The sequence below is a fragment of the Mytilus galloprovincialis genome, chromosome 8 (genome assembly GCF_965363235.1).
Source record: "Mytilus galloprovincialis chromosome 8, xbMytGall1.hap1.1, whole genome shotgun sequence".
NCBI lineage: Eukaryota > Metazoa > Mollusca > Bivalvia > Mytilida > Mytilidae > Mytilus > Mytilus galloprovincialis.
This window is the reverse complement of record NC_134845.1, coordinates 65,554,307-65,569,840: the sequence shown is the minus strand read 5'-3', so window position 1 is coordinate 65,569,840 and position 15,534 is coordinate 65,554,307. Positions and strand designations below refer to the sequence as shown.

At 32.6% G+C, this 15,534-nt stretch overlaps 1 protein-coding gene across 1 annotated transcript; it reads right to left on the bottom strand.

Moving 5' to 3' along the window:
* Positions 1-1,464: 1,464 nt before the first annotated feature.
* LOC143043755 (uncharacterized) lies at positions 1,465-13,483 on the bottom strand. Its single transcript, XM_076215936.1, has 4 exons — positions 13,480-13,483; positions 12,830-13,096; positions 11,767-12,330; positions 1,465-2,844 (listed from the first exon to the last, which is right to left on the bottom strand). Exons 1-4 carry the CDS (start codon positions 13,481-13,483, stop codon positions 2,546-2,548), a joined length of 1,134 nt encoding a protein of 377 aa, XP_076072051.1. The 3' UTR covers positions 1,465-2,545.
* Positions 13,484-15,534: the final 2,051 nt, after the last annotated feature.

Below are 15,534 nucleotides of genomic sequence, written 5' to 3'. Positions count from 1 at the left end.
ATCAAAAGTAAAGGCGTCGGACTACTTGCTAGGGAATATAAGAAATACATTGTTCCCCACTAAACAATCAGGAATTCAGATGAATTGTGTTTACACAAAAGAACACAAATATCACCAATACATAAATGTAGTTACTTGCAAATACATGTATTTTGTTTTGATATAAGATTTCGCTGTTTTGTTCTATAAATGATATTTATTAAATACTTAATAGAAACACACAATTAAAAAATGGGGTCACTTTTTTCATTTAAACTCAAAATCTTCCTTTGAAATAAGCACGCCTTTTTTATAAGGTACTTTTTTCTTTCATAACAAACCTGACATAGTTTTATAATATAGTTAATTGCTACCTCAGTTTTATATTAATAAGAATTAAAATGTGCTTTGTTATTAAATGCAATATCAGTATTTAGTTCAAATATATAATCTTAAATTAATCCTAATTCTAATGACGTCATTTTTTCGTCATTTTTCATTTTTTGATGCTCTGTTTTACTAATTCTAATGACGTCATTTTTTCGTCATTTTTCAGTTTCAAATAGGACGTCACTTGGCGTAGAGGTTTATACGTATTCGGATGTGTCTACTTTTGTGTTTCAAATGTCTGGTTATGTAAATGTATTTCAGTTGTTTCCTGTAATTAGTTAATACTTCAGCTTTATCATGTACATCTTTTGAATATTCATTTTATTAAATTTACTGTTTGCAAAAGTATAAATTACTCTAAATTATAGGGATTTTCTGGTAACTTAACGGAAAACCCTTGCCGTTTTTGGCACAACCTTTTTGATCTGTTGGTCCTCGATGCTGTTCAACTTTGTACTCGTTTCGGCTTTCAAACTTTTGTATCTGTGCGTCACACATAGGTCTTGTGTGGACAAAATACACTTCTGGCGTATTAAAATTTTGAACTTGTTGCCTTTTGTTGGCTGTTGTTCGTGTGATTCTTTGTCTATTGTGTTCTCCAATTTATTTATATTGTAGTCCTGTGTTGTCATTTTGATGTTATATTTCACATGGCCATAAAAGTGCGAGGTTTGGCATTCCACAAAACCAGGTTCAACCCACCATTTTTTCCTTTAAAAATGCCCTGTACCAAGTCAGGAATATGGTCATTGTTATATTATAGTTCGTTTCTGTGTGTATTACATTATAACGTTGTGTCGTTTGTTTTCTCTTATTTTTGAGTGTAAATTCACATTGCGATAAGACGTGTCACGGTACTTGTCTATCCCAAATTCATGTATTTGGTTTTGATGTTATATATATATGTTATATTTGTTTTTCTCGTGGGATTTTGTCTATATGTGTTACATTTTAGTGTTATGTCGTTGTTCTCCTCTTATATTTAATGCGTTTCCCTCGGTTTTAGTTTGTTATCCCGATTTTGTTTTTTGTCCATGGATTTATGAGTTTTGAACAGCGGTATACTACTGTTGCCTTTATGTACCACCTTAAGCATGTTAAGCGAATAGAGATTTACAATAACTGTCTAACTCCGACCCGAGTCCGACTTCGAGTCATAGCAAGACAGTTTGAACGACGGGGGTTATCTCAAAACAATAAAAGTATTTTAAGCATTGTGCTGTAATTGTTATAATACTAATTGAATAGATCGTTCGGCGATTTCACAAACTGTCACAAACTTCAACAATGGCTTTAATGTGGTGAGGTGAATGACTTCAAAGAGTTCCAATGAATTTAAAGCATTTCAAAACTCCATTAACATGTTCAACGAAAATTTGGTAGTCTATTATAAGTATGCTTAAAATCTTAGATTCATCTGAAAGAGGTTAAACTTTTATGGTTCAATGTTGTCGTTGCGCAAATAAGTAACAAAAACAACATAATTTATGAAAACAACAAAAAGCCAAAGTCTAACAGTTATAAAACAAAGAATAATATAAAAAAAAAAAGATGTGGTATAATTTCCAATAAGCCAACTTTCCACCAGATACCAAATGATTAAGAGGTTTAAAACTACAAAATGTAAAGTTCTGCTTATAGACTTCAACAATGATAAAAAAGAAAAAAAAATGCCGCATAGTAAGCTATCAAGGGTCCCGAAAATTGTCAAAATTAGGGTACAGCAGTAAACAATGTATTGTAACGAGAATTTCCCAACATTACGTCCGACAGCGGTGTTAGGGACGAACGTGAAGCCTGAAGATATTAGGAACATATTTTAATTGTGTGTCGTTTGGTAACTATACCAGATTTACTACTGTTTCATCACTCTTTAAGGAATGACTGTAATATTTTTCTGTCTATGAAGAAATAACATTAAAAGTTTGGTGCACACTGAATAACGCGCGTAGCGGGTTATTTAACAGTGTGCACCACATTTTTTATGTTATTTCGAATAGACAGAAAAAATATTACAGTCATTTCTTATAATTTAATTCTAAATTCCATTTTAAACCGTAGAAAACCATGAAAAAACGTTGATGACGTCACGGTCACATGACTAAATTATGTCTATGGGTTCATAACAAAATAACGTCAGCCAATCAGAAGACACGTTGTATCCAAAAATAAATTATTAACATAAGGAGTCTGATTTGGTAGTCAGCTTCTTAAACTGAGAAGTAATTTTGTAGATAAGTGGAGAACTGTCTAGGCATATTAGGAGCGACACAATCAATACAAGTATTACAATCCCAACATATCCAATACTTTCTGACGATTTCCTAGAATCCCATGCACAGGTACGCTGTCTTGTATAAGTAGACGTTTGTGATTTATCAACTTTAATCGCATTTACTATTTCAGTGATGCTTTCTTCCAATGACATCTCTTTGGTGGCATTATTACAAGTGCACACACAATATGGATTTTTACCTGAAAGAGATAACAAGAATTCGACTGAAAGGTTCTCTGTAAACATTTTGATATAAATTCACTTATTTCAAATCCACTGGTTATAACTTTTGTTATGTCATGGTTTCTCGCTGATAAGAATATTATATATTTAAAAGGAAAATCATCTAAAACTAGTGTGCTTTATAATCATTGATCCAGCGTAGCAATAATACATTTCGTATAACCATTAAACATGTTATTTCTAGTACATTTGTATATAGTAAAATCAATGCACATGTTTATTCGTATTTATGTTCCTATCCTAAGTCAAGAGCCTGTGGCATTTTTCAGTTTAGTATCTTTATTTAAATTTTGGTTGATTTAAATGATTCGAAAATTAGTGTGACGTCCATTTTTGTGAACTAGTTCACATTTTTTGGTATGGTCTAGTCTAAACCAGTCTCCGAGTCCGGGATTTCTCATTGTGTTGAAGTCACTTTGGTAGCTTGTTTTTCTTTGCTCTTTGGTCGAGTTATCGTCTCTTTGACACATTTTCCGTTTTTGATTTTATATGATGAGAAATATGAAAATAATTCTGTATATTTAAATTGTGAAAACATGCGCAAATGGATGACTTAATTGTTTTGATGCCATATAAAAAAGCTACAATTTGACGCAGAGTTATTATAAAACATACGATAGCGGGAAATTGTGCCAGGAAAATTTGCACAAATGTACAGAAACAATGTGTTCAAAATATATTTAGCTTGTTTACGCTGATTTATCAGTTAGTTGTCTTCAAGCTATTCATAGTTTGCAGTAAAAACGTAATCAAAGATTTTAGGAATAAATTTAGGTAAGCCAATCACGTTTCATATAAATTTGACATATGAACAGAACTCGAACAAAAATATCAGATATTAAAAGAAATATATTAAACGTTTAACATTTTGAAAAGCATTGACAATTAAAATTTTAAAAATGTAGAGACACCATATTTAGGTAATAAAAGACTACGGAAACAAACATCGTGTTTAAAAGTTTCACCATTGTAAAGGTCCGTGTATATCTGCGTCCATTCGTTTTTCGTTTGAAATATCAAAAACAAAAAACAAAAAACGAAAGTGTTTTCATTTTTCGTTTTTGATTTCATAAAAACCAAAATGAAAAACGAAAGTGTTTTCATTTTTCGTTTTTGATTTCTTAAAAACCAAAACGATAAACGAAAGTGTTTTCATTTTTCGTTTTTGATTTCTTAAAAATTAAAATGAAAGACAAAAGGGTTTTCGTTTTTCGTTTTTGATTTCACAAACAAAAAACGGAAAACAAAAGTATTTTCATTTTTCATTTTTGATTTCACAAAAACAAAAAACGAAAAACGAAAGTGTATTTATGTTATCTTTCCAACACAGTTTAATTGTCATTCAAAAAATGACAATGTTGTCATTTGTCATTCATTTAAAGGTCGTTAAAGTATACATGCACAGCGGTTGTCAGATCAATACTACTTTAATCGAAGATAATGTCGACGGATGCAAAAGTCTTTATCAATCTAAACAATGAGGGTGCGTGATCTTTACTTTTAAGTTTGGAGAGGTTAATCTAAGATGATAATATTGTAGCGTAACTAGCCTCTTTTACAAATGAAGATATTGTTGGCGAGGGAAGGGCTCAAGGACTCCAGAAGAACACAAAATCACCGGAACGGGGATCGAACCAGGAACTTATGTTTTTGTATAGTCCGATGCACTAACCTATGTTACTTTTGTATAATGAGGATCAATGGTCTAGTTCCTCGTTGAAGACCCTCCAGCTCCTTTCAAGATGAAGAACAGGCATAAAAGCCCTGTTCATTATTAATTTGTATTTTTTCTATATATTGTGTGCGATTTTGTCTCGTGTACATTTACTCCACATATTCTTTATTTTCTATTTCGGACCCGGACACGGCTCAATGCTAGCTTAGACCTCCAATGTTAAAGGTCATATGTTTTTTTTTTAATTATTTGATGCCGTGGGATTGGGATTTTTAGCTTTAATGTAAACCAAGTCAGGTTTTTAACTTATATTTACAGCAAAGATAGCCAGTTTTGTGTTCTGTAATATACTGTAACAGTTTAATTTTACTTGTCCGGTCGCATCGGAACTTCTCAAAACATCTTCCGAACAATATCTGGACGTCGGTTTCGTGGGCATGTACAATTGCTAAACCAAACATGAACGTTCTTTAGTCTTCGTAGATCTATTCCAACGTGAAGTCTTTTTGAGTCTACGACAAGCAGAATATGATATTTTATACCATTAAATATTGAAGCCATAGTCATGAAGATCGATTACTTGATTGATGTTCCGTTAACGTAGCCGCAGAACAAAAACGCGAGAGCTACTTTTGAATATTTCTACAATTTTAAGTAGTTTTCCACTCACAAACACAATAATATTTTCAACCTTTATTAAAATATTATTTTTTTTTAACACTTTTTAACTTTTATGTTGTCTTAAAATATCAATTTGACTTGAATTTGGGATCCCGCTAACATGTTTAACCCCGCCACATTCAAAATGTAGGTGCCTGTCCCAAGTCAGGCGCCTGTAATTCAGTGGTTGTCGTTTGTTTATGTGTTACATTTTTTTTTTCGTTCAATTTTTGTGCATAAATAAGTTAGTTTTTTTGTTTGAATTGTTTTACATTGTCATTTCGGGGCCTTTTATATCTGACTATGCGGTATGGGCTTTGCTCATTGTTGAAGGCCGTACGATGACCTATAGTTGATAATTTCTGTGTAATGTTGGTCTCTTGTGGAGAGTTGTCTCATTGACAATCATACTACATCTTCTTTTTTATATTTATATGAGTATATTAAATAAACATGTATATACCAAGCTAAGTCAGTTTATATCTTGTTTTTCGTCTGACTATACAAAAGGCGAGGAGAGCTACTTGATAGATCAGGTTGACTGATAAGCTGTCTATATAAAGTAATGGGACAATGCATGGCATGAAGACATCACCAAATCACCGTATGCAATACTCAAAAAGACATCCAGAGCTTACCATATAGTCATCAACTACCCACCAACAGGCCGTGAGCTTTTGTTGGCTCTTAACTCAAATCCAAGAGCACAGCAAAATGTCAAAATATTCTATTCAAACTGGGTGACCTGGGAGAAAAACATTGAAATTTTCCAAAGAAACACACAAGCCCCTCAACTTTAAATAAGGAGATTTGGTATTAATGCAAATAAGTCAACTATCCAACAAAGTTCAAATGTAGTGGATGTAAGCAATTATATATAGGCAACCATATAATCTTCAACAATGAGAAAAAACATACGGTATTGTCGGCTACAATAGTCCATGAATTGAAAAATATGAAACAGTTCAATTGAGAAAAATAACAGCCTATTTTAAAACAACATGAATTACGAAAAACACATATAAAAGACATCAACAAACGAAAACCATTGAACTACATGCTCCTGAGTTGGAGCAGGCACATGCAATATATTGTGGCGTTTAACATGCTTGTAAACAGCCGGGACAGTTTTGTTACACCACAGCATAAGAACAAACTATACAAATCAGTGGAAAAGGGCTTAACGTATGAGATCGATACAAAACAGAAGAAAAAAAAAAGGTCTAACAAAAACACATACCGAATGTGGCAGGGTATTTTTACCTCGTTTTCAAGCAATCAAAGTACTGAAGTACTGAACATCGAATGACTGCAAGTTCTTTTGGATTGTCACAAGCACTTGTCTCAGAAAAAAAATCACATCTCTATACTTGAAAGTGAAGTTAATGTACAGATATATTTTTTTTTTGAAACTCAGTACACATATTCTATATCATATGATCTGTTTGATTTCAATGCCAAATATAGAGTTCTGACCCTCAATTCCACGGTCCACTAGACATGGAAAATGATAGTGCGAGTGGGGCATTTATGTGGTATGGACACATTCTTATTCAAATCCTTTATTAAAGAAGTCAGTAAATTTACTACAGATAACACTACATTTGTAAATTAGACGAACTAATCTAATCAAAATGTATATCTCTGATTTCGTAATACTTATGTGTATGAGAAAATTAATATATACATTAATTTTAATAAGATTGCTGAACGAACGCGTTCAATCTTAGGATTTTATTCTTGTCAATTTTTCCGACCGAGCAGAGCGAGTCGAAAACAATTAAATAGACGTCTTTCAAACCAATGAAAGTTAATATGTTTGCTATACACACAGATGATTTTATTAAGCTTGGTTATCAATTGTTAATCAAAAATACAGTCCTAGATAATACAAAATCATGAAATATTTGGTCTAGTAATAAAAAAATCACACAAAAAACAGTAGTTGTCGTTTGTTGATGTCGTTTTCGCTTCTCGTTTTTTAGCTCACCTGGCCCGAAGTGTCAAGTGAGCTTTTCTTATATCTTGGCGTCCGTCGTCCGTCGTCGTAACTTTTACAAAAATCTTCTCCTCTGAAACTACTGAGCCAAATTCAACCAAACTTAGCCACCATCATCATTGGGATATCTCATTGGCACTCATACCATGCACATCTTCTTATATCTATATATTCTTTCGATATTAGTGATTGGGGTGTGGAGCTGGCATGTCAGTTACTGCTAGTAGTTCTTTGTTAATTTATGAATCATATTCGTTTTGTGTAGTTTCTTTTGTTTACTATTTTGTCATCGGACTCGGATTTCTTTTAAACTGAGTTTCTCTGTGCATATTGTTGTGTGTTTGTTTATTCTACATGAGCTAGATATAGTTGTATAGCGGGAGGGTTGAGATCTAACAAAGCCCCGCCTTATTTTTGCGCCTGTCCCAAGACAGTAGACTCTGATCTTTTTATGTTTTTTTTGTCTAAGTTAAGTGTGACGTCCATTTTCACATTACTAGTATATATTTTTATTTAGAGACCAGCTGAAGCCCGGATTTTTTCGTTGTGTTGAAGACTCATTGGTAGCCTTCGGCTTTGCTCTTTGGTTAGGCTGACTGTTGTTTCTTTGACACATTTTTTATTTCCATTCTCAATTTTATTGATTGATCAATTGATTGATTGATTGATTCATTCATTCATTGATTGATTCATTGATCATTTACTACAAGCAAAAGTCATGATCATTTGAGAATCCTTTATTTGTATTGTAGTGTTAATTTCACCAATGAAACTCGATATTAATGTTTGTCTTAATATTAAATTTCTTTGTAAACTCTAAAATTACCGTCTGATTATAATAAGACACGCAAGAATAAAAAAAAATATTTGGCCTTCAATGTCTCAACCTTTTTTAATGTGAGAAACTTCATTGTTCACTTAGATTTCGATTTAGATATTGTTTTTGCAAGTTTCCATAATAGATATCCGGTAATTGTTCTACATAAAACCCTACGGGAAAGCACATTAACTAAATTTTCCAAACGTTTATTGGAACCTAATGATTTGGTAAGGTGTTGCAACCTGTAATGTAAAAAAGTTACAGCCGATTGCACTGAGTGTGTAGGCAAAGGTAGCCTATCCTTGGTTAGCTTGCTTGTATTATTAGGATAGGTAAACTACCCTCCTTTAGGAGTAGACTAGTTCGACAAATAACCAATCAATCTGTCTGTAGGAGGACTAGGCTCCTTCTACAGGAGGGTGGTATATCTTACCTAGTTACTTCATAGTTCAGCTAATAAACAAGCGATCCAAAGATATTACCTTTGTCTACACACTCAATGTAATCGGCTGTAATGAAAATGCAGAGTTTGTGAGACCAGGCTCAAGCAACCAGTGCGGTAGCAGTCAGTTTTCAAATATATAAAAACAAATATTGCATAAGACTCAAACGTACTTAAAATGTTTTTATTAATATATAACCACTATATCATCAGTTTTTAAAATATAATTAAGCAGTCAAAGACACTTTTCAATGAATTTTAAAATTTCATTTCTGGTTTATTTAAGAATTGAATGCTTTTTTTTTTGTTACTTCATTGAGGTGTAAAGCGATGACCGAAATACATTTTGTATGAAAAGCGGAAGCATTCATTCTGAAAATGTACGCACGGTCAACGATTTTACAACCCTATGAAGTTACAAAAAGAAGCATTCAATATTTATAATTACATGTTTTAGCTAGGATCATGACAACACGATTTTTATCAAGTTTTTATTAAATTCACCTTTGCACTTTATTGTGGGACCTCGTGTCATCATGAATAATGATATTCGTTGTGTAATGTAACACATGAGATGTGCAGTTAGCCAATCAGAATAACGAATTATAATGAAACATACATCTTATGTTATTATTAGTTATATAAAGGCATAATCAATCGCTTTCGATATATTACGCAGCGTACTGCCCGCTTTACATTTTAAATAGTCAACACTTGGAGTGTTTATAGAATCGTAAATAATTTTGATTTTTTTTAATGATGGCAAAATTGCACTATTGGGTGAAATAGCTTTCCTTATTATCGGCATCCTGTCAAATAGTTCATGAAAAGTAATAATAATTCTGCATTAAAAGTAAAGAAAGTTGCAATCGTGCTTTAACTTTTTTTTGCCATACAAAACTGTTTTTACAAAACATTCTACCTCTGAACTAGTGGATTTCGCTTAAATATGACTGGACAAAAGGTTTATTTTTTGTATTCAAAGTATAGTGGGCAAGTAAATTATTTACTAGCTTAAAAAAGATTGATCCGTGCTATAAATTAACTTGTTATTTTGATCAAGAAGGCCCTAAATCTCTAGCTTACGTTCTCACCTAGAGCAGATAAAAGTATTGCCGCAGAATTTTTTTATTAACTGTCCGGTAAGGGTTTTTGTAGGGTATACGACCTCAACTTTAGACATACTTTAGAAGAAAAAAAAACTAAGCAGAACAACACTCTGGATTTTTCTACTGTAGACCCCAGCTACCCAGCTTCCCTTTGCACCTAGTGAGGACATTTTTTTTACATTTTCGGTAAGGATGGGGGTTCGGTGTTCGACCCCAAATTTGGACCTATCTTTGAAAAAAAATAAGCTAAACAGCAACCTTGATTTTTTTCCTGCAGACATCAGCTACCAAGCTCCCCTTTACACATTGTTCGGACAGAAGTATTTCCGTAGACATTTGATTATTAACTTTTATGTAATGATGGGATAGGGTGGGTAACTGCGGTCCACTTGAAACAAATTTTACAGGGACTCCAATGTGGTGTGGTCTATGCAGAACAATTACCGGAAATCTATGGTAGTTTGCAAAATAATAGTCTTTTTTTATAATGTGATATGGAAAATGTTGGTAAATATTGAAAGCATGCTTCTGAATTAATAGACATAGAAATAAAGAGAAACCATATGATAACCAATAGCAATCTCCCAGAGACAAACTAACGTTCATCAAGGCAACTAGTATGATGGTCTGGATTTGGGGTTCTTAATTTCTGTATTCTTTGATATTTTATGCCATCTTTCTCTATTCTTTATACTTTTTGACAATTATTCTCTTATCATTACATTTTAACACCATTATTCTAGCTATTTTATTTATTTCTTGGTCCATTGTCTCTATTATTTATATTTTTTGTCCACTATTCTAATTCCATAATCCCCCATCAACGACATCTACTTAATGTCACCTTATAGTCTTCACAATTAAGCAAAACTAATACCTTATAGGCTCCTAATGACAAACCAATTTAATATCCCAGTTTGAATACATTATCGTCCTCGTAGTTCGTAAAATACTGGCAGATGGATCTTGGTCATCAATTCTAATAATCTTGGATCGATCTTTCTAAACTTAAAAGTAATAAAGTTCACGCATCCATATTGTTCCGATTGCTAAAGACTTTTGCATCCGTCGACATTATCTTCGATTAAAGTAGTATTGATCTGACAACCGCTGTGCATGTATACTTTAACGACCTTTAAATGAATGACAAATGACAACATTGTCATTTTTTGAATGACAATTAAACTGTGTTGGAAAGATAACATAAATACACTTTCGTTTTTCGTTTTTTGTTTTTGTGAAATCAAAAATGAAAAATGAAAATACTTTTGTTTTCCGTTTTTTGTTTGTGAAATCAAAAACGAAAAACGAAAACCCTTTTGTTTTTCATTTTAATTTTTAAGAAATCAAAAACGAAAAATGAAAACACTTTCGTTTTTCGTTTTGGTTTTTAAGAAATCAAAAACGAAAAATGAAAACACTTTCGTTTTTCGTTTTGGTTTTTAAGAAATCAAAAACGAAAAATGAAAACACTTTCGTTTTTCATTTTGGTTTTTATGAAATCCAAAACGAAAAATGAAAACACTTTCGTTTTTTGTTTTTTGTTTTTGATATTTCAAAACGAAAAACGAATGGACGCAGATATACACGGACCTGTAAAGTCAATGTGCAGCAAATCTAAGAAAGCAAATGTATTCATATTTTCTTTACTCTATTAGCTGTAAAAGAGGGACGAAAGATTCCAGAGGGACAGCCAAACTCATAAATCGAAAATAAATTGATACATGTAACGTCATGGCTAAAAATGAAAAAGACAACAACAAACAATAGTACACATGACACAACACAGAAAACTAAAGAATAAGCAACACGAACCCCACCAAAAACTAGGGGTGATCTCAGGTTTTCCAGAATAGTAAGCAGATCCTGCTCCACATGTGGCTTCCGTCGTGTTGCTCATGTTATATCAAATCCGGTAAATAGTCTAATTCGGTAGGTTACATCAATGAAAGGGAATAATAACCGTTAGTTAGCATCACATTGTAAGAGCTATCGATTAGTATTATGGTAAATACAACTCGTCTTTAAATTATAAATCAGCTCCATGGTTAGACTAAATGTAATTGAATAGTTCCCTTATTTTATGAATCCATTCAGTCAATCACTCAATAATTTAATCAATAATCTGACGTTTATTGTATTGATCTGATTCAATTGATTTAGATTTGATTTACCTTTGCTATATGTTGAGACTTTTTGGATTGTTGTAGGATTTATCAAATTCTTTTCCGTCGACGTGGTTTCTGGATTTAATGTTGTCACGTGATAATTCGATGATGTAACATGATTTGCATTTGTTGTCGGTATCATGGCATCTGCTGTTGTCTGATCTATAGTTGTTTGTTGTCTTGTTGTCACGTGATAATTCGATGATGTCACATGATTTGCATTTGTTGTCAGTATCATGGCATCTGCTGTTGTCTGATATATAGTTGTTTGTTGTCTTGTTGTCACGTGATAATTCGATGATGTCACATGATTTGCATTTGTTGATGGTATCATTGTTTCTGGTGTTGCCTGATCTATAGTTGTTTGTTGTCTTGTTGTCACGTGATAATTCGATGATGTCACAAGATTTGCATTTGTTGATGGTATCATTGTTTCTGCTGTTGTCTGATCTATTGTTGTTTTTTGTCTTGTTGTCGTTATTTCGTTAGTAGTTGTCATACATTCACTTACAGCATCAGACCCAGACGAATCATATGATGGTACACTCAAGACATTAGTGTTTTCATCTACTGTTAAATAAAAAAACAAAATTTAGTAAATTGTGACTTGGATGGAGAGTTGTCTCATTGGCACTCATACGACATCTTCCTTTATCTATATAGATATAAAAAGAAGGTGGTATAAGTGCCATTTAGACCACTCTCATTCAAAGTCACAATTTGTAAAAGTAAACAATTATAGGTCAAAGAACGGTCTTCAGTAAGAATAGGTGTAACACCTTACAATAGAAAGTGACTTATTTGATATAATTAGTGGTGATTACATGATAGGAACATATCATATTGAAGGATGTTAGTTCTCAAAATTAATCCAGACTAATTTGTCAATTTAAATAAATTCTCGAATATAATAATGGGTCAACCTTTTTTGTCGTTGTCCAGTTATTCATGATGTTTTATATCTATTTTGTCATTTATTCAAATATATATTTTTTGTATTTATTGAAATCGATATTTTAATTATTTATTCGTTCTTGCTTCTAAGACGAAAAGATGTATTAATTCTAACCTTCAAAATGACACCTCTTCATGTAAAGATCATGATATTGAGCATGCACTTGGTTGTTTTCAATGAAGAGAGGGTCATCATTAAGGTCAAAAAGCGCACATTTTGGTACAGAAGGGATAAACACAAAACCCCAGCACATAGGTGACGGATTGCAAGCATTTTTACATTGTTGTACAGTAACGGAACTCATCGTGGTTAATCCACCAATCCCAGTAGCTACACTCGTATCACTTTCAGTATCGTAGAAGTATCCAGAATTACAGATACCTGTCAAAAAATGTACACATTTATAAACCTAATGTTTGTAACGATACTATAAATTCTAAATAATATTAAAGGATGTTCTTGTCTCAGGTGGATAACCCTGGCCGTATTGGTCACAACTTTTTGGAACTTTTGGTCCTTTCATCTGGGCGTCGCTAGTTAGTCTTGTGTGGACGTGGCGTGCGTCTTGCGTATACAAATTTTAAACCAGGTACCTTTTGTTGGCTATTAATCGTTTGTTTCTCTGTCGTATATTTTCTTCCATTTTTTTGTATTGCAGTCCTGTCGTGTAATGTTGTCATTTTAATGTTATAACTAACATTGCCATTAAAGCGGGAGGTTTGATATACCTCAAAACCAGGTTCAACCCACCATGTGTATCTTACCCATTTGCCCTGTACCAAGTCGGGGAAATGGCCATTGTTATATTATAGCTCGTTTCTGTGTGTGTTACATTTTAATGTTGTGTTTCTTTTGTGTCGTAGTTGTCCTATATTTGATGTGTTTCCCTCAGTTTTAGTTTGTTACTCGGCTGTTCTTTTTCTCTATCGATTTATTAATTTCGAACAGTGGTATACTACTGTTGCCTTTATACTAAATCTATCAACATAAAAAAGAATAAAACAATATGGAATAAATGTTTTCATAGTTTAAAGAGATAATGACATTCTTCTGTTGTTTTTTTTTTCATTTCGTATGTCAAACACTTACACTGCGATGAATACTTGTCACATGATTGTTGAATACAAAACCAACCATTCTTTATGTCCTAGTGGAAAGTATTACATTGTAGCAAGCAAAATCGAAGGAATTGTACAAATCATGATACAAGCATGAAAATTAGTAAAATACAATCATTATTCTATATTTTTATGAAAAACAACTGCTGGCCATCAAAACAAATTTAAGATTACCACGGGCTTTTGTAAAAAAAAAATAGCTGTTATTTCTAGTTTGAACATACTTTTTTTTAATTTTCTTTTACCTTATTTTTGTGAATAATCATCAGGCTTGGAAGTTACCTTCCTTACATTTCAAGATCATTCAATAAATCAAAAAGGGACATTTCAGTTTGATACATATCAATTTTTAAATATTATATAAAGTTCTGAGTAGATCTTTGTATTTGCAATTTATTCTTTGATTTTCTATTACAATGTACGTAATAATAGACGTGATGTCATTAAACACATATGGAATCGACTACACTATATAGATCTATAAGCTATCTTCGCGTGATGTGCCAATCACAGCATACATGTAACTAACTTACACCACAGTTCAGGTAGACTTTACTTTATCCTCCCGCCAACAGTGGGAGTGGGCACCGTGCGAACACAATTTATAGCTTGTCTACTCTGTCCAACCATAGGAGTCGGCATACAAATTCTTTGTATGAATCAAAAGAGTTGCAAGTACAATAAATTTAACAGAAGTAGATAAGCATTTGTAATCAATATTTTAACAAAAAAAAGAGATAATAGCTAGAGTAGGCACGGCCGGGCTACCCACTGTGGTCAGGTGGAAAAAGCAAAATCCACATGGGCTGTTGCGTACTGATGTATGATTAAACTGGATACAGCGTTCTTGTATCTTATCTTATATGAAAGTTCAGGATCATGTAACTATCTTAATATGTAATGATAGTATAGAAATATTTTGGTCTTTTACCCAAATACATAATTAACTTTACTGTGCGTTTTTCATTGTGTTTTTAATACCACATTGGCTAGAGTTGTAGTGGAAGGGTTGATACCTCACACAACAGGTGTAACACAGACGCAGTTTTGTGTCAATCACAAGTTTGCTGGGTTTTTTTTCAAGTTTGGGTAACGTGTATGCTTCGAGGTTTTGATGAACTCTTATTTGGTATTTTATAGGGTCAACTGAGAGTCAACCTTTTGTATTGAGTATCTCTTGCTGCGTTGAAATTCTGTTTTTAGCTTTTGGCTGCTTACTGTGCTTTGGTTTAAATTTTCAAGAAAAGAGCCAGAAAGATCTTAGTACCAAAAAAACAAACGCGGAGCAGAGACATGTACACACAAAGTCTTTCGTGAGCAAAATAAGATGAAAAACAACTATTTTTTTGGCAATATAGCCTACTTTTACAAAATGTTAAATTATCTGGTTATCGCAAAAATTTTCACTGTCCCGAACTTAAAACAAAAACTGCGTAAAACCAACATGTTGTAAGTTTTGAAATAATGAATTCGAAACATGAGGTATGATAAATGTTTCCGTATGATTTGAATTTTTGAAATTTAATCTGCAATGGACCGGAATGTATATATACAGTAAAACAAACGATCGCCTTATAGCACAAAAGTTAAAAAAATTTATGTCCAATGAGTCTTATAATATGTAGATCCTCCAAATGTTATGCATTAAAATGTTCCAAAAACATTATACATCTGTGTACAATGAAACGGAAACAAGTTCTT